The sequence below is a fragment of the Leopardus geoffroyi genome, chromosome B2, assembly GCF_018350155.1.
Source record: "Leopardus geoffroyi isolate Oge1 chromosome B2, O.geoffroyi_Oge1_pat1.0, whole genome shotgun sequence".
Taxonomy (NCBI): domain Eukaryota; kingdom Metazoa; phylum Chordata; class Mammalia; order Carnivora; family Felidae; genus Leopardus; species Leopardus geoffroyi.
The window spans coordinates 134931361-134950389 of record NC_059332.1 but is presented as its reverse complement, the minus strand read 5'-3'; the positions used below and the strand labels follow the sequence as shown (position 1 = coordinate 134950389).

Genomic DNA, 19029 nt, shown 5'->3' with positions numbered 1-19029 from the left:
CCGATGCTGGCTTTGGGCTCCTACCTCGGTCTTCACCTGTTTCTCCCTCTCTGCGATGAAGGCACACCCTCTCTTTCTGCACCCCCCCCCCGCCCTGAGCTGGGGAGAGATCTCTTGGTGAAAGAAAGGGATAAAACTCCAAGTATTTGCAATGTAACCCCCAAAAAGAAACAGAGTGGAAAGAGGGGTGTGCTTTGCACCTCCTGCCCTGAAGGAAGCATCTTTTCCTTTCCTTCCCTCCCCCCCCCCCCCCCCCCCCCCCCCGGCAAAGCACCACCTTGCTCGCCCGGGCACCGTTCTACGGGTCGCTAACTTCTGCAGACACCTCCTGGGCAATAGTCAATGATACAGTGATGGTCCACTCAATGTACTTGGTCCAACTTGCTGCAAATGGCCATGCTGACTGTGGGCGTCCCGGGCGTAATTGTCCCGCAGGCCAAGTTTGCCTCGGGCACCAACCCACTTCCCCTTACCACCCTCCCTTTATCCAAAACCTACCGCTTCTGTCTCCTTTTCCCAGGGCCTGGCTCTCAGCTCTCGGTGATGAGCTGGTTCACAGTGACTGTTAAGAAGCCCAAGGGCCCTCCCCAAACTCCAGCATTTTAACAGCAGACGACTTAACCTGTCTGGGTGTCAGGGGAGAGACCAGGGAGGGGCAGGAATAAATGGGATAAGAGATGGGGGAGAAGGAGTTTGCAACCCAACAGATCAGGCTCTGAGACCTGCCCCTGGACCAGCCAGGTGGGCACCTGTCTTCGCTTTAGTTTCCTCAAGGGTGCAGTCAGAAGAAGGTCACTTCCTCGGGGGCTCGTTGCAATGATTGAAGCGCAAAGTGCAAAGTGGCCTGGGACACGGGACTCTACAAATATTAAAAATGAGCTCCAAGAAGCAGGAACAAGGTATGTCTCTGAGGACCCAGCACAGAGCCTCACTGAAGATGTTCGTAAATTGACGTTGAGTAAGTGGAGGGATGCACAGATAAATAAATGCTTTGGGCTTATGCATTTACCTCTGTGTGCCGAGGGGTGTGGACCCAGGGTGACCGCGAGTGCTTTCTTGCCTGACTGGGAGCTCTGCAGACAACTAGGGACAGACCCCTCCGTGGTGAGAAGGTGGTCCCTGAGTGTGGCTTCAATCCTGCCATGGCCCAGGGCTCTCTGTGGTCAGAAATATGGCAGCCATAATGGGGTTATGAGGTTTTTACCAACCTCAAAGTTTGGTAAAAAAAAAAAAAAATGTGGCAAGGATCGAACGGTAACAATCCTCACATCTCAAAAGAGACCAGAAGGCTCAGAAGGGAGGTTGGGGTGGAGCGTGTGGGAATCCGGTCCTGCAAAACAATAGACCTGAATGAAAACCCTCCATTCCAGAGACGTCAGTTTAGTGATTCTAGGGGTCAGCCCCTGACTTCCCTTGCCTGGAGTCAAAGCTGGAGAGGAGAGCACTGCTTAGGGAGGGAAGGAGGGCTATGGGCAGATGTATGTTTGTTCCAGCTTCTTCTGGTCTTAATCGTATTTACTGCCCTTTGGAAACTCTTGGCTGAGGGGCTGCCATCTTGGAGTCTGGGGTCAGAGAGGCTGCATGGATTTTGCTGGATTTTGCTGCATGAAGCTCATGGTAGCCCCATTCCTCAGTTTTTCTCTTCCTGAACTGCTGAACTGCCAATCCCTTCCCCTCTACAAGCCCCCAGCCAGGGCCACTTCAGGCTGTGGTCCTGACCATCGTCACCAGAACCTGTGGCCCTGCTCACCTTTGCCTCCTCGGAGGAATTGGGTTCAGCCTCATCACCGAACATGCTCCCTCCACCCACACACCCAGCAAAGGTGTGTAGTCACAGAAACAGATGTGTGGTCACAGGAAAGAGAGCACTCAAGAAACCATTTTTTTGAAGTTTGTTTGTTTGTTTGTTTGTTTACAGTATAAGTGGGGTTGGGAGCAGAGAGAGAATCCCAAGCAGGCTTTGAGCTGTCAACGTAGAGCCCAACACGGGGCTCAAACCCATGAACTGTGAGATCATGATCTGAGCCGAAATTGAGAATCAGAGGCTTAACCAGGCTCCCCAAGAAGCCATTTTTAAAAGAAGGGTGGTGGTGAGATGTTTGCTTGAGAACGGAGGACAGACTTGTCACCGCGGACAGAGGCATGTTTGGGAGTGGGGGTGGGGTGGGGTATCAGCAGTTGTTCATATTCCTGCTCCAGTGTGCGCAGAAAATAGACCTTATTTTCTCAGACAGATACAGTCTCTTCCCTACTTGCTCAGGTCGTGGCGAGCGGCAAACCTAAACTTAACCGGTGTGTGATACCTTGGTGTCTCCTGCCTTCTGGGTGACTTGGGGTTCATGTTTCCTCTCTCTCCCCCGCTCCTCTCCCAGACGGCATCTGGGGGCTTTGAGACCTGATGTTGGCTGGGAGAGGGGGGTCTGGGACCCTCACGGGGCTCTGCTACGGAGCAGCTGGTCTGACCTGGCTTAGCTTCCAGAATGGTCAACGTAGGAGGGTCGCTGGTCTTTTTGGGATCCATGCTGGCTTCCAGCCCTGCCCCCCTCACAGGGGCCTCTTTGTCCCTCCCTAGGCCTCCGACAGTCTCCTGGGCCTGGGGACATGCGAGGGATCCAGGGTGACGCTTCCAGCTCACCTATCTGCCCCCTTCCTCCGAGGCAGCCGTGCGGCTCTGCGGACACTGTGCCCTGCTGAACCCAGGATCTCCAAGAGCCTTGTGACCTGCCAACACTGTGCCGGGAGACCGACCTTTGGCCTCCTCTTCACACCCATCCTGATGTTTCTATACTTTCTCCTCCCCTTCTGGCTGGTGGGCGAAGCAGGGGTGGGGGGTGCATGGGCAAGGACCCTGTGAACGCCCTCCTCTTTCTCCCTCCCTCTCCTTTCTTTCTCCCTCTTCCTCTGGGGCAGAGGGACTGGTTCCGCTTCCTTTCTTTGCACCACAGACATTGATATTTTCTCCTTACTGTTTGCATAACGCTCACAGCTTGGCCTCAGGGGCCCAAGGACTATTTTCTCTAAACTGAAAGACACTATGGGTGTAGGACTCAAGGCCTGGTTCCCGACACGTTACTGGAGTCAGAGCAATTTAGAGTTCTCGTGTATGTCCACAAAGCCTGACTTTCAAGACTACTGACTGGTGTTTCCAAAGCCTGCCTTCTTCTCTTGGGCCTACCCTGATCCCCTCTGAGAAAATAGCAGGAGAGGCCACACACACAAGAGAAAGCATAGCATGGAAATTTAGTGTCGTCCTTGTCTGGACGTGGGCGGTGGGCCGGCTGCTGCGGGCCAGGCTTCTCAACAGAGGCTGTCATGGTGCCCTGGGCTCTCTGTGAACTCTCAACTCTCCCCTTTGCTCCCTCTCCCTGCCCCAGTCATCTGTTGTGTCTTTGGTCCCTAGACACAGTGAGCCTTTCGCGTTGTCTTTCCACCCAGTTCTTCCCCCTTGCCTGGGCCGTTCCCCCTCCGGTGGCTCACAGGACCTGTGTCTTCTCAGCCCTTCATGCATTCGACACATTTTTACTGTCCCCTTACCGATCATCAGGCGCCATGTGGGTGCTGGGAATTCAATGGAGAGCAAAAGGAGCTTGTGAGTTAAAGAGGGGGAGACCTGTTCATCCTATAGGTGTGTGTAATCATTTGGCTGAGATTAGGGCCAGGCAGAAGCAGCATGTGCCGTGAGGACTCGTAATAGGGGAATCGGAGGGGGACCAGAGGGCAGGGATGCTTTCCTGAGGAAGTAGAGATAGATGAAGCTGAGATCCGCAGGAGAAGGAGTCGTGGACCGGGCTGAGAGGAGACGAAACAGCTGGTTCAAAGGTCCTGCGGTGGGAGCGGGGAAGGTGGCTGGCCAGGACAAAGTGCTGCAGGCTGGGCGTGTGGCTGGGCTGGAAGCAGAGGCCAGGCTGTATCGCACCCGGGGCGAAGTCCGACTGATTCTGCGATCTCATGATCTCGTCTATCCGCTCGTCTCCTTCGCCGGCCAAACACCACTGACCTGCACAGACTCGTCCTCAGGGATGTTTTCAGCCTTCATGGGTTCCTCGAGCAGCAGCGAATGCCTCCTTCCCATGGCTTCCACAGCGTGGCACTCCTGGTTTGCTTCCTATTGGCCCGAGAGATCCTTTCCGTCTCTCCTGTGAGATTGCCCCACCCCTGCCGAAACCAGCTCTGAGTTCCAGAGCTCCCCCAGACCCGTCTCCCGGGCCCCTCACTCCCTCCCGGCAATCAGGCAATTCTCTGGCTTCCAGTGCTGTGTAAGCACAGATGCCCTACACGTTTCGTCACCCAGAACTCTCTTCTGGAACTCAGCATGTCCACCTACAGGGGCTCCTCCAGCTCAGTATGTGTCCATGACAAAACCCGCGGTCTTTCCCTCTACACCCTGTCCTCCCCCAGGACTCCCCGTCTCAAGGAGGAGCCCACCAGCCACACAAGAGCCAGAGATCTGAAAGCCTCCTCAATGCCTTCTTCTCTATCGCCCTGGATCCAACCAGTCACCACATTCTGGAGATTCTCCCTTCATCTCTCGGGTTCACCTACCCTTCTCCCTTATCCACCACCACCCACTCGGTCCCAGTCACCATCCAGTTTTGCTTTGATGACAGTGACAGCTTCTTAACTGGGTATCTCACCCCCACCTTGCTCCCTTCCAATTTACTGTCCTCTGCGTTGCCAGATTGAGCTTTTAGAAACATACATTGGATCGTATCACAGCACAGCACATATACCCCCCATCTTCAAATCCTGCTATGGCTTCTCATTCCTTTTAGGAGAAGAGTTTGGGCCACCTGGGTGGCTCAGTGGGTTAAGCCTCAGACCCTTGGTTTTGGCTCAGGTCATGATCTCACAGTTTGTGGGTTCGAGCCCCACACTGGGTTCCACACTGACAGTGCAGAGCCGGCTTGGGATTCTCTCTCTCTGCCTTTCTCTCTGCCCCTCCCCTGCTTGCACTCTCTCTCTCTCAAATAAATTAAATTAAATTAAAAAGAAAAGAAAAAAAAAAAGAGTCTTCAGTAAGGCACGCCAGGCCCTGCCTGGTCTTGGGCCTTCTCTCCCCTGCTCTCTACTTCCTGATGATTCAGTGGAATTTCTGGGGCACCTTGGCCTCCTTCCTTGGGAAGCCCCACAACACATACACAGCCCTCTCTTAGGGTAAGAGTATTCTGCAGATGGCTACTCTCCTCCGTCTTATGTTGATCCTTATAGCTGCAGGGAAAAAGGGGATCGTGTCTACTAATCCTTGGGGTGCACTTCCCCAGGAGCCCAAGACCCTCTATACACATACTATCGCAAGCCGCGATAGTGCCAGTTAAAGGATCCATTTTTTGCCGAGAATGAACTATTTTTCAAATGCAGATTTGCCTGATTCCCTTTGATTATGAGCCTGTGATTCAGGATATTCCCAGGGGAAATCACTCTTCAGAAACCTTTTCCGTGACTCTACAGATTTCTTTGTTTTCCCATCGTAGCCATGGAAATAAAGAAGCCTTCTCTTGCCGGGGAATCCAGCTGGCTGTGGACTGGTTCAGGGACAGAGGACACGCCTACATCAAAGTTTTTGTTCCATCCTGGAGGAAAGACCCACCAAGATCTGATACCCCTATTAGAGGTATGCTGGAGCAGATATATGCTCAAGAGGTACTCTACACCTTTCCTTGGTAGTTCTTGTGGCAATTATAGTCAATTAGCTATTTGTTTGATAATGTCTGTGTTTGTCACCGCACTGTAAGCTCCATGGGAACACTATGAATATTCACTGCCATAGCCCTAGCACCTAGCATAGGTGCTCAATATATAGTTGGCATATAGTAGGTGCTCAATAAATAGTTGTTGAATAGATGAATAAACTACTTATTTTGTCTTCTAGTGTGAATGATTAAGTCCCCCAAATGATTGTGTCATACAAATTTTAACACTCTGCAGAGATTGGATCTGCATCCTGCCCCTAACAGAATATAGGATCTGAAAGAGACATTCATTTGGTTCAATGATATTTATTTACTTTATACCTTGTCCAATCTCTTCATTAAAAAAAAAAAGGAAGGATACTTGGGTGGCTCGGTCGGTTATGCATCTGACTTTGGCTCAGGTCATGATCTTGAGGTTCATGGGTTCGAGCCCCACGTCAGGCTCTGTGCTGACAGCTCAGATCCTGGAGCCTGCTTCAGGTTATGTCTCTCCCTCTCTCTGCCCCTCCCAGTGCTCGGTCTTTCTCTGTCTCCTAACAATAAATAAATGTTAAACTCATTGACCATAAAACAAACTGATTTAAAAAATAACAATAATAATTAAAAAAAAGAAAACTAAGGCCCAGGGAATTCTTTATTTTTAATTCTTATATCAGCTAGGAATATTTTAAGCTACAAATAATAGAGCAGGTGGTTTCAATAAACAGGGTGTTGTTTGCTTGTTTTTGTTTGGCTTTCTCATTACTAGAAGTCAGACACTAAGCCGCTGTTGGCGTTGTTTCTTCAGTGATGGTGGGGCTGACCTCCTGGCGATTCTGGGAGATTTCTTTGATTTTTTAAAAAATCTTTTTAACATTTATTTATTGTCAAGAGGCAGAGACAGAGCATGAGAGGAGCAGAGACAGGGGGAGACACAGAATCTGAAGCAGGCTCCAGGATCCAGTTGTCAACACAGAGCCTGACGTGGGGCTTGAACTCATGAACCGAGAGATCACGACCTGAGCCAAAGTCAGATGCTTAACTGACTGAGCCACTCAGGCTCTCCATCTTTGATTTTTTCTTTCAGCCTTTTAACCAAAAGTTTTTGGTGTTGTTTTTAATTCTACCAATGGTTTCTAATTGCTGCTTCTTCTCTTTCAGATTCTCTGTCTTTATTTTTTAAATAAAATGATATTCTTGTTGGGGCACTGGCGTGGCTCGGTCAGTTGAGGGTCTGACTCTTGATTTCGGCTCAGGTCACGATCCCAGGGTTGTGGGACCGAGCCCTGCATCGGGCTCCATGCTGAGCATGGAACCTGCTTAAGATTCTCTCTCTCTGTCCCTCTGCCACTTCCACCAATCGCATGTGCATGCTCTCTCTCTCTCAAATTAAAAAGAAAAGATATTCTTGGGGTGCCTGGGTGGCTCAGTCAGTTAAGCGTCCAACTTTGGCTCAGGTCATGATTTTGCAGTGTGTAAGTTTGAGCCCCGCATCAGGCTCTGTGCTGACAGCTCGGAGCCTGGAGCCTGCTTCGGATTCTGTGTCCCCCTCTCTCTCTGCCCCCCCCTACTCACGCTCTGTCTCTCTCTTTCTCAAAAATAAATAAACATTAAAAAATATATATCCTTGTCTTAGGGATGAAATATCTTTAATTATTTCTATAGTAATATAGACTTTAAAAAGTTCTCTTTAAGTTCTGTGAATCCTATTTATTTTTCTTGGGTCAGTTCCCTTTGTTCATTTCTGTGGTGTGTGTGTGTGTGTGTGTGTGTGTGTGTGTGTGTGTAGGTGTGTGTGGGGTGTGTATGTGTAGGTGTGTGTAGGTGTGGGAGTTTGGGGGTGTGTTTGCGTGTGTGTGTGTATGAGTGTGTGTGAGTGTGTGTGGGTGCGTGTGTGGGCGGGTGCTGTTAAGTCTTCTCAAAGGTCTAGTACTTGTTTGGTCGTCAGTTTTGATTTGCAAACAAAGAGCCAGATCGGTTAGATACACCTCTATGTGATTTCCTTGCGTCTTCTCTCCTAGTATGTGGATCTCTCCCGGAGTGGCAGGGCTGACTGACCGTCAGTGTAGACCGGCAGATTTCACTTGGGCAGACCCTGCGTGGGGCAGGCAGGTGCACAGTGCAAAGTGCCCCATGATGGCTTTACTCCAGGAGGTCAAAGGCCACATGGGAACCTCCTCCTTCCTAGTGATATCTCACTTTCCTTATAGCAGTAAGGGTAGGGAAAGGGTAGATGCACCTGCCCCAGGAGTAGCCCTTCAGATAGTTAACCCTGACTTCCGCAGACTTCCCACTTCCTCTCCACAGGTCTGCTGAACACTCTGGGCCTTTGCAGAAAGGATGGCCTCATATCTACTTCAGCCTTCTACCCACGTTCTGGGCTATGGCTCCCTAAGTGCCGGGGGATTAGTATGGTTTCCTGGGTTTGCTGCTGTTCCCTGGCCCATGTGGTCTAATGTGATTATGGATCCCCTCCCCGTTTCGTACTTCTTTACTGCCATTTCAATAGGATTATGAGAGGGAGGCCGGGATAAATACTTGTGTTCACTTCTCCACCATGAACTGCTTACCCTAAATTATTCTTTACAGTCTGAACATGGAGAATGGCGGCTCTCAACAGTTGTGTAATATTTAACTATAGTATGGGTAGGGGCGCCTGAGTGGCTCAGTCGGTTGGGCATCCGACTTCAGCTCAGGTCACGATCTCGCGGTCCGTGAGTTCGAGCCCTGCGTTGGGCTCTGGGCTGATGGCTCAGAGCCTGGAGCCTGCTTCCGATTCTGTGTCTCCCTCTCTCTCTGCCCCTCCCCCGTTCATGCTCTGTCTCTCTCTGTCTCAAAAATAAATAAATGTTAAAAAATAATTAAAAAAAAATATAGTATGGGTAAAGGGTAGGGAAATCACTTTGGGGTAGGGAAGGAATTTTAAAACAAGTCACAACAAGTGCAAAGCTTCAGGGGAAAGATTCATAAATTTGACTGCATTAAAATAAAAGCTTCTGTTCATTAGTGGATACCACAAAAACCAAAAAATGAAAAGACAAGCCTTAAACTGGGAGAGGCGATCACACATTCCTGATGAAGGATTACTGTCCAGAATCTATAGAGAGCTTCTCCAAATTAATAAGACAAAGACAAAGGGCCAACAGAAAGATGAACTACAGCATGAATGGGCCTTTCACAGAAGAGAAGACATAAATGGCCAATAAACGTATGAAAAGACGCTCAACCTCATTAGTGCCCAAAGAAATGCAAAAGAAAACCACAATAAGAGGGCACTGTACACCCACCAGATTGGCAAAATTTCAGAAACCTGAAAAGCCAAGCCCTGACACGGTCTTCTTGAATGCTGTGTTGGGTAGTCAGCTGATAGAACTGCTTTGGAGAACAATCCAGCACTGTCTTGGAAAGTGCCTTTCCCTACCACTCAGCAATATCACTCTTAGAGTTACTCCCTAGAGAAGTCCTTGTACTCCTGTCCCCGGAGACTGACGTGCAGAACTGACAGTGGGGAACACAGGGACGTGGCCGAACCTCTCCCACACGATGTTACAGGAAGAAAGTAAGCGCGCAAGAATATGCACAGTATGATTCCATGTGTGTAAAGTCTAGAGGTTCCTAATCGCGCGAAAAATAGTCCTTTTGGGACGATGCATACATACGTATTTTTAAAAATGTAGCTCAGAGCCTGGAGCCTGTTTCAGATTCTGTGTCTCCCTCTCTCTGCCCCTCCCCCGTTCATGCTCTGTCTCTCTCTGTCTCAAAAATAAATAAACATTAAAAAAAAATTTAAAAATGAAAGGAGGGGCGCCTGGGTGGCTCAGCTGGTTAAGTGTCCGACTTCAGCTCAGGTCATAACCTCTCAGTCAGTGGGTTCGAGCCCCGCATCGGGCTCTGTGCTGACGGCTTGGAGCCTGGAGCCTGCTTCGGATTCTGTGTCTCCCTCTCTCTCTGTCCCTCCCCCCAGTTTGTGCTCTGTCCCTCTCCTGCTCATGCTGTCTCTCTCTTTCTCTCTCAAAACTAAATAAAACATTAAATTAAAAAAAATAAAAAACGAAAGGAAGGGAACTGTAAACACGAAGTCTAAAAATTGGGCTACGTCAAAGGGGCAGCAGGACGTGCAAAGTGGGAGGGGCGCGGGGGACCTCAAAAGCATGGCCACGTCGTAGTTCTCTATGGGAGTGCTGCGTAGGTGACTTTAAAAGTTATCCTTGGTGCCCTTATGTGCATTATGGACTTTCAAAAAGTCATATAGGAAAGGATGTAGACTTGAGGGAAGAGACAGTGAGTGAAGAATATGCTAAAGTTCTTCCAAGTTCTGAGTAACTGTTACAGTAGAAGGGATTTTCTTTCGCCTGCCTCCAAAGGCAAAACTAAGATCAAAGAGTAGACTTCCCGGGAATGTGGGTTTTAGCTCCTGTAAGAGACCTTGTGGCATATCAGGTGTTCACCTCCTCACCAGTCCGCATACTAAGCTGTCGCCCACGCGAGCTTATCCAGTCTACTCACAGACACTGAGACAGCAGGAGGAATTGCTAACCTCATTTTATACTAGTTGCAAAATCTGGTGTTCAGAGAGGGAGGAGCCACAGCTGAGACCAGAACCCAGGCGTAGGGTCTGAATCCCAGAGTGTCCCTAGTACATCCTTGTGTCCCTCAGAGCTGTGTTACGGTGTGCTCTGTCCTAAGGGTGTCCCAAGCAGATTCCTGTACCATGGGGGAAGATGGACAGTGGCTCTGAGCTCCGGGCTCAGGCAGGAGCCTTCCAGGTGGATGCAAGTCTCCTAGTAACTTCTAAGGCTTTGCCAGGATTCCAGTCAAACTATGAATGTCTTTCTCCAGAAGGCCTCTCGTGTCTGCTGTGGTAGGGGTATTATGGCGTGTGACCATCAAAAGGACAAGAGCTATGGCTTTGCTCTCCTTTCTAAAGTGACTCCCCCTCGTAGGGTATCATTCTCGGGACCGAAGCCAAGAGCCCTGTTGACCCCAAGCTGCTGGCAAATTTCTCTTGACCTCCCTGCTCATGTGCCAGGCTGGGCCACGGGGTGGGGGAGGAGGAGTTGGCTCAGAGAGGATCCCTGAGCTGCCACACAGGCTGGGCGATCTGAGAACGGTTTTAGGGGCGGGGGTCCCGCCCAGAAAGCCGCCACATCCTGTCTCCCGCCCGCCCTGTGGCCCCCAGAGCAGCACGTGCTGGAGGAGCTGGAGAGGCAGGCGGTGCTCGTGTATACCCCGTCCCGCAAGGTGAACGGCAAGCGGGTGGTCTGCTACGATGACCGCTACATTGTGAAGGTGGCCTACGAGCAGGACGGTGTCATCGTCTCCAACGACAACTACCGCGACCTCCAGAGCGAGAACCCCGAGTGGAAGTGGTTCATCGAGCAGAGGCTGCTCATGTTCTCCTTTGTCAACGATCGGTACGTGGTGGCACAGGGGGTCCTGGCATGGCGGGGGGCTGGGGTGACTGGCAGAAAGCCAGTCCATATAGCCTAAGCCCAGCGGGGCTTGCCGTCATGGGCACACCGTACCAAAGCAAAGGACACCCAGTCCTGGAGACAGAGCCCACTGGAAGTCACCTGCTCTCTCCCCCGGGGTCCGTAGAGGCTCTCTCAGTCCCTCTGGGTCTCCTCTCCATCGCGATCACGATTCCTCAGCAGGGCTGTTTTGTCCCAATTGTCCGTGACCTTTCTGTTCCCATGCCCACATGTGGTTGACCTGGCAAAGAATTGCCCCACAGGTGGGCCAAGCTCGAGCTTGGGGCACCATCAACTTGTTGCTTTTATTTTTATTTATTTATTATTTTAAATGTTTGCTTATTTTTGAGAGAGTGCACATGGGGGAAGGGCAGAGAGAGAGAGAGAGAGAGGGATACAGAGAATCCCAAGCAGGCTCCGCATTGTCAGCACAGAGCCCGATGAGAGGCTCGAACTCACGAACCGTGAGATCGTGACCTGAGCTGGAATCAAGAGCCACCCAGGTGCCCCTTGTTGCTTTTATTTTTAAAGCATTTACTACAGGTAAGAGCACTGAAACAGCCATCCTGGGGAAAATCGGAACTTTGTTGCACTTCCCTTCACTTGTTTTACGTTCACGTCCTTTTTTTTTAAGTTTTGAATTACATACGGGAGTCATCTTTTTCGGGGGGTTGAGAAGAACTTGGAACTGAGTCCATCGCAATACCTGTTGTTGGTTGCAATTTTCAAGAGCGTCGAGTTGGTTCTTCTGTCCCCTAGGTTGGTTCCCCTGGGTCAGGTCCACCCTGAACCAACCAGCTCTAGCTGGGGGAGGGCAATGTCATGGACACAAGGCACAAACCCGTTAGCAGGTGCTGGGCAAGGGCCCCTGGACAGAGCTAAGGTGGGGAGGGAGCAGTGCGGATGTCGTCAGGCACGCTGAGGGCAAAGGCTAGGGGTCTGGCAAGGTGGCCATGGGTCTGAGACTAGCGGGGGTGGGGTGGGGAGGCAGGGTGCAGAGGGTAGAGCATGCTGGGATATCACTCTCACTTCGCTTTCTGTTCCAGGCAGTGATAGCTTGACCCTCATTCTGGGCTCTTGGACTGGCCTTTAGAAATATGGTTTAAGAGAAACTCCCAGCTCTGTGACGACAGGGGCTGTATGTGCCTTGTCTGCCATGGCCCATCACAGGCACTCAAGAACTAGTTGTAGGTGGCAAGTGAGTGAGTGAGTGAATCAGTCAAGCGAATGGCTGCGGTCCTGGGGAAGGGAGAGAGGTGACAGGTCGGCTGGGTCAGGCCACTTGGGCGCGGCAGGCCCGTTCCTGACCTTGAAGCCCAGGAGGCAGTGTGGTGTTCTGGAAAGAGCTAGAGCTTTGGAGGCAGCAGATGAGGTTTCCAGTGGAGGCTCCGTCATTTACGGGCTGTTTGTCATGGGGGAAATCCCTGTCACTGAACTAAATGTCCCTCACCTTGAATGAACCATACCTGGATGAATCATATTTATGTTTGAGATGGTTCTGAGGAGTAGGGAGAAATGTACCCCGAAGAGTACCTAACTGTACCTAAGAGTAGCACTTACTTTCAGGCCACGCCAGGACGTGGTGCCTCTAGAGGGCACTGTGCCCCTACTACTGCCCTCCTAAGCCCCAGAGCAGAGGCTTGCAAGCAGCTAGCTACCTGCTCCCCGGCCCCAGGAGCCTCCATGGCCATTTCCATATACTCAAGGCCAGCAGCTCCCTCTATCCAGCTCAGGCCTGGAGAAGTCTGGAAAGTCTGGTGACTGTCGGTTCCAGAAAATCCTCACTGAAGTCTGATGGATCATGGCTGCCTTTGGCCTGGCCACAGCCTGGGGCCAAGGCCAAGTCCTTTTGACGCACCGGCCTCTGCTAAGGGCCTGCCAGAAGGTCCCCCAGCTGCCAGAAGGCAGAGCCTCCCTGCCTGCCTGTGGGTGAGGACGCCTGCCCCAGTGCCCTGGGCACGTCCATAGGGCCCTCTTGGCCCAGCTCGCCGCGGCCAAGGCCTAGCAGAGAGCAGGAGGCAAAGCCTTTGGGAACCTCTAATAACCGCAGCGGGCGGCTCCCCAGATTCTTGGTCAGGGCCCAATTCTGAGAAGCCGGCTGTGTAGCTGGGATCTGAGCCACGGAGGCTGCCTGGGACCAGCGATTGCCCAGTTCTGGGCTGGCCTAGGGTACGTGGTCTGCATGGTGGGACTCAGTATGACCCTGGACTCTCAGAGGGACACCAACCCCTGAAAACAGCCCCCCACTTAGGAACCACAACCCCTCTAGTGGAACCTTTGTATGACCTGGAAATGCCTCCTGGGAACGAAAGTATTCACATAAAAAAGTGGATGGCCCTAAATGAAGGGCGTTTTCCTCCTAAGGAATGTGTTCCCCTCTGAGCTGTGGGCACACTGAGGATGCATTCCCTTCCTTGTGAGGCTTAATTCCAGGGAGATGGGAAGGGGCAGACAGGGGGCAGGAGGGTATCAGAGAACGGGGCCGGGGTCAGGCAGCCCCGGAAGCTGAGACCAAACCCAGAGCTCCCCGGGGTTCCAAAAGGACCTGCACTGAGGCTCTGTGTGCCGGCTGCACCTGCTTCTTCACCGGCTCACTGGCTGGCATTTCAAACCGTATTAATATTTATCCCCCACCTGTATATGTCCAGAGCTGTGGGGCAACACAGAAGATCCGAGTAAGGGAGCCCGCAGGACGAGGGCTGTTTGCAGCCCCGGGGAGGTCTGGACAGTGAGGAAGCAGCACAGGGTCACTTTCGGACCCGGGGCCCAGGGGAACCCTAGAGGGATTACGCTTCAATTTCAGGGCATAAAAATCACCTGGGAAGTTGTTAAAAGGCAGATTCCTGAACCACCTGAGAGTCTGATGAAGCAGGTCTGGTGCGAAGCCAGGAGCCTGCAGTTTTAAAGGCGTTGCCGGGTGATTGCAGCCCTTGCTGGACACACTCTCGGGAGAGGTCCGAGGCTGCTCTCCTGAGAGCCGTGCTCTCCGCTCATGGGTTCCGTGAGAAGGGAGGGCTGTGCTGCTTTCAAATGCTACATAGCCCTGGGCGGGGGGGGGGGGGGGGGGGGGAAGCCCTGGATGGTGAGCCCCGCCCAAGGCCGGCCGTGCCTGCTGCGCCCATTCTCTCGCCCGGCTGGCTGGGGCCTGCTCCCCATGCAGGTGCTGGTGGTGAGTTTCTGTGGGTCTAGCAGTTGCCCCCCTGTGCTTGTTTTACAGGTTCATGCCTCCCGATGACCCCTTGGGCCGCCGGGGACCCACCCTGAGCAACTTCCTGAGCAGGAAGCCCAAGCCCCCAGAGCCATCCTGGCAGCACTGTCCGTACGGTGGGTGGCACCCCCATGCCTCGCGATCCCGGTTCAGGTCTCGTGGGAGGGCGGCACAGGGCGCAGTCAGAAGCGCTGGCCTGCTCGTCAGCAGCCTGGGTTCTTGCCTGGGTTCTGCTCCTAACTGGCTGTGTGACATCGGAGAGATCGTTTAACCTCTCTGGACGGCACTTGCTGGCAAGGTTGTTATAAGGATGAACTGACATCCTGGGTGACTGTTGCATGGGAGTGTCTGTGAGGGCCGGATGCGGGGGTCCCACACAGGGCAAAGCTGTATCCGTGTGTACCCCCAAGCTCCTCCTTCTCAGTCCCTCCCCCTTGCACTCTGCCGCGTCTGTCTGCATCCCTCCACCCCTCCCTCCAGCCTCCACCAGCCCTCCACCCCTGGACCTTCATGGCCTTCGTCAATGCTATCCATTAAGAATTAAGGCTTTTTATCCCAGAGCACTTCTAGCCAACTCTTTCGCTAACTTGCTTTGGCAAGTTCATTTGTTCGTTTAATGCCGCCAGGGCTTATTTTTCGTGTCCAAAGAAGTTCAAAGTCATATTCAAAGTCATTTCTTGTTCGAGTTAAGGTGACCACACACACATTCACGTTGGTTCACCTTGCTCCCGTGCACTCTCAGAAGTGTCCAGGTCTGGGCGATAAACTGCTTGATCACCTCTGTTAGAACAGCCTGTTGGGGAGGGCAATGATCAGCACAGGCGATGAGGCCAACGGTGGAAACTGAGGCAGACTGGACGTGCAATCCTGTGCGGGGCGCACCCGCTCCCCACCCTCTCCACAAGGGTGGCCCCATCCACAGGGTTCCCTGGGGAAGTGGAGGCCGAAGGTCATTGGATCTAGAGGTTTGCTTTCAGTCCCTGGTCGAAAGGAGCTCCCATACGGACAATCTCCCGGCCTGGCACTGAGATTACTGGGTCCAGCGCCCTACACCAAGGGCGTGGGTACTGCACCCTCACCCATCTAATCCGGCCCCAGGACACTTTCTCCCCTCCTCCCCTCCTGGTCCAGCCCCAATCGTGAGACTCCTGAAGGGGGCCCGAGGAGTCTCCAAGGAGAAGGGCCGGGTGCCGACCACAACCCCCACACAGCCTCTCCTACCCGAGGTCTCACCCGCCCTCTCCCCCTTGCCCCTTCCCTCCCAGGCAAGAAATGCACCTACGGCGTCAAGTGCAAGTTCTACCACCCCGAGAGGCCGCACTTGGCGCAGCTGGCGGTGGCCGACGAGCTTCGCGCGCAAACGCGGGCCTGGCGGGGCGCGGGCGCCGAGGCGGAGCGACGGAGGAGCGCGCGGGCGGCCCGGGAGGAGCAGGGCGGCGCTGGGGGTGCTCCCGCCGCGGCCTGGCCGGGGCCCCCGGAGCCCGGCGTGCGCAGCCTGCACCCCGCGCGGCGGACGGCCGACGTGGCCGCGCTCGAAGGCGGCTTCTCGCGCCTCGCCTTCAGCGACGACCCCGGGCCCCTCGGGGCGCCCCCTCGGGACGCCGGCCTCGCGCCCCGGCCGCGCCGTCCGGACTGGGGGGCGCCGGGGGCCTCGGCGTCCCCGGGAGCCCTGCCCGGCCTGCTGAGCCCCCAGGTCGGGCCGAGGGGGGGCCACGGCCCCGGGGCCCCGCACAGTGATCTCCCCCAGCGCAGGAGGCCCGCCGAGCCGCGGGCCCTCCAACAAGGGACCGGCCGGTTCCCGGGCCGCTCGGCCTGGGCGGAACGTGGCTGGGGCGACGGCGCCTTCGGGGGACCTTCGGGGTCCCCGCTTCCCTCCGCTCCCGGCGAGGTGGACGCGCGTGCCCGGGCGCGCATCGCGCTGTGCAGCATCTTCCCGCCCCACCAGGTGGACAGCGTCATGGCCCTGTTCCCGGCGCTCTCCGACGTCACCCGGCTCATCCTTCTCATCCAGAGATTCCAGACGTCTGGGGCTCCCGTGGGGAAATCCTAAAGAAGTCGTCCAAGCCACCGGAAGTCCCGATCTTGCCTTGCCGCTTGGTCAGGGCAGGTGGTCAGCCTGCCCCTGGGGCGAGCCACCCTGCAGCCCTCTTTTCTTTCAAGAAGGTCAGGGAAGCCGGCTTCCTCACCCTCAGCAGCACCCATGGTGGCACTTGATGACCCTCACTGACACTGCAGGGCTTGCTGCTGGAGGTCCGTGTCCTGCAGAATAAGGCTGGCCACATCCATGGAGGGAGTGACCTCCTGTGTCTGGAAGACTAGAAGGTCCCATGACGGCTCCAGGGGTTTGTCCAGAACACTGCATGGCTGTTTTGTCAAGCTGCATTTGGGATCCACGAGTGGGTCACAACGTCAATTTAGTGGGTCACACCAGAAGGAGTGGTGTCGGAAATCTCAGAGCACAGGCCACATGACCAAGCTAAGTATGAAACTCTTGTATGTTAGCTACACGTGTGTGCACGTGTGTGCCCTTGATAGCCGTGCAAACTTAACGTGGGTCATGGGCAAAAGTTTGAAAAATCCTAGTAAGTGGCCTTGGCTTTTATTGCATCACGTGACATCTGAAATACGTAGTCAGTTGACTGGTGGAGGTCTTGGCATCTGATGGGTTTCATATCAGCTGTTTCTTACCTCATGAGAGGAACCTAGAATTCTAGCCTTGATGGGTGGGTCCGCTTGTCACTCTGTGTGGTTGGAGGTGGGGCAGGGGCCCATTGTCTTGAGGGCAGAGCACAGATCCTCAACTGGTTGAGCCTTCTAAGTCACACCTCACTCCTGAGTCAAGGCCCAGTGAGTCAGGACTTGTGGGTCAGTGAAGAGCTGGGATGAGCCTCAGTCATGGGGGTTTATCGCCGCCTTCCACCAGTGCTGTTTCTTCCAGCCAGCTACTGCTTTGAGTTTTGGGGAGGAGGGACCCACCTGCTTGCAGTGGACAGGACATGAGACAGTGCTTGTGGGGTGTGGACCCTGCGTCCTCAGGGGCCCTGGCATCTCTGGTGGGCATCCACCCGTTCACTCTGGGTTACAATTCCAGATGTGCAGGTCTTAGCTCATTTGTTCGTGAGGACCCTTGGTGGCTTGGCCATCAGGGAGAATGTGAGGCACCTCCCAGTGGAAAATCAGCTCCCATCCCCCAAAAGCTTCCTGCAGACTGGCGAATGCAAAGGGAAACTCTTCTCAGAGCATCGTTCAGCGGCGTGCGTTGTGGGCACAGAGCAGGGTGCACCCCTGGGAGAGTCTGCTTCTAGCCCTGTAGTTCATGGTAAATGCCGCCAGTGGAGGTACAGTGACGCTGTGTCTCCCTGTGACCCTTTGACCTTTTTTTTTTTTTTTTTTTTTAAGTAAGCTTCATGCCCCATGCAGAGCCTAACTTGGGGCTTGAACTCACAACCCTGAGATCAAGACCTGAGCTGAGATCGAGAGTTAGATGCTTAACCGACTGAGCCACCCAGGCACCCCCTTTTCGTCTTTTTAAATCAGATTCTTAGAGTGGCTCCAGCCTGATCTGTTCGTCACCTTTTTTTCTTTCCCAAAGAGGACAACTGCACCCACAGTTATGTCTCAGTATTTTGGGAACTTAGTCCTGAAGAGGCCCCACCCTTCCTGGATAAAGTGGATTTCGCTCGTGGTGTTTTGTTTTGTTTTTTCCTTTCTTTTGACAGGACGACTTTATGTGTTTGTCTCTTGGGTCTGTCTCCTGACGTAGAGCCGTCTCCTTGCTGACTTACAGTTGGAGATGTTTAAACTGCTTCCTTTGAGGACAAGTTTGAGTTTTAGTAAGCTGTAAAGCTATTTTGTTTGGTTCACTGTGATGAAGACAAGCACAAAAACAGGTGAAGAGACAGCACTTTTCAGTGTGATCCCCTTTGGAATTTTTTCCAAATTCTTGGTACGTCTTTTTTGACACAAAGCATGGATGGATGGGTGACTGAAATGTTCCTAGTTGCATAACTGTCACCGTGATCCAAAAATAAATCACTTTTATCCACACCTGGGCTCTCTGTTACCAAATTGTATATCATTTTCTCCCATGGCGGCTTCTCCCCTTAGGCCAAGTTTTCACGTCAAATATTGTGGGTGTGAAAACTGATGTTGTGGCTGCCTTATTTAGTGTTCTTCGTCCCTTGGGGGTGAGGAGGCTGGGATCCGCCTTTTCCAGGGGAGGCCCAAGGTGAGAACATGCCTTTGCTGGATGTTCAGCCGGCGGTTACCAAGGACACAGGTTGCTTCTCTGTTCGCTAGACTTTTAAAGTCCTCGTTACAGAACCACAAAGCAGTCTCATAAAAGCCGTTCTTCCTGTGTAAACCTGCAGCAGAATCCTTGATTGCTCAGATCTGAGGAGGCTGCTGCTATACCGTGCTTTTGCTGGGGCTGCTTTCCCAGAGGCCTCTGGGCGGCGGTTTGCGGCAGAAACTGCAGAATATCAGGGGTTAAGGGGGTAGAGGCAGGAGAAGCCACTCACATCAGCCTTGCTCCAGATAAAATGAATCCCAGCCCTCCGGAGTTTACACAGAATTCACGTGGGGGACAATGAGCCAACTGCCCGCTGGCACGGGTACAGCTTCCGTTCTCTAGGAGAACAGTCCCTGTGGGGAGAAGAGCGTGGTGGGGGGGAGGGGAAGA

The 19029-nt window shown here is 53.2% G+C and overlaps 1 protein-coding gene across 1 annotated transcript in view; it reads left to right on the top strand.

Annotated features, from left to right (window-relative positions):
- The window catches only part of ZC3H12D (zinc finger CCCH-type containing 12D), a 33155-nt gene extending 14760 nt beyond the window's left edge, over window positions 1-18395 (top strand). The window contains exons 3-6 of the mRNA XM_045499986.1: window positions 5472-5611; window positions 10849-11083; window positions 14358-14464; window positions 15614-18395. Coding sequence (XP_045355942.1) covers window positions 5472-5611; window positions 10849-11083; window positions 14358-14464; window positions 15614-16398 — 1267 coding nt within the window. The 3' untranslated portion in view covers window positions 16399-18395. The remainder of the gene's footprint in view (window positions 1-5471; window positions 5612-10848; window positions 11084-14357; window positions 14465-15613) is intronic.
- Window positions 18396-19029: the final 634 nt, after the last annotated feature.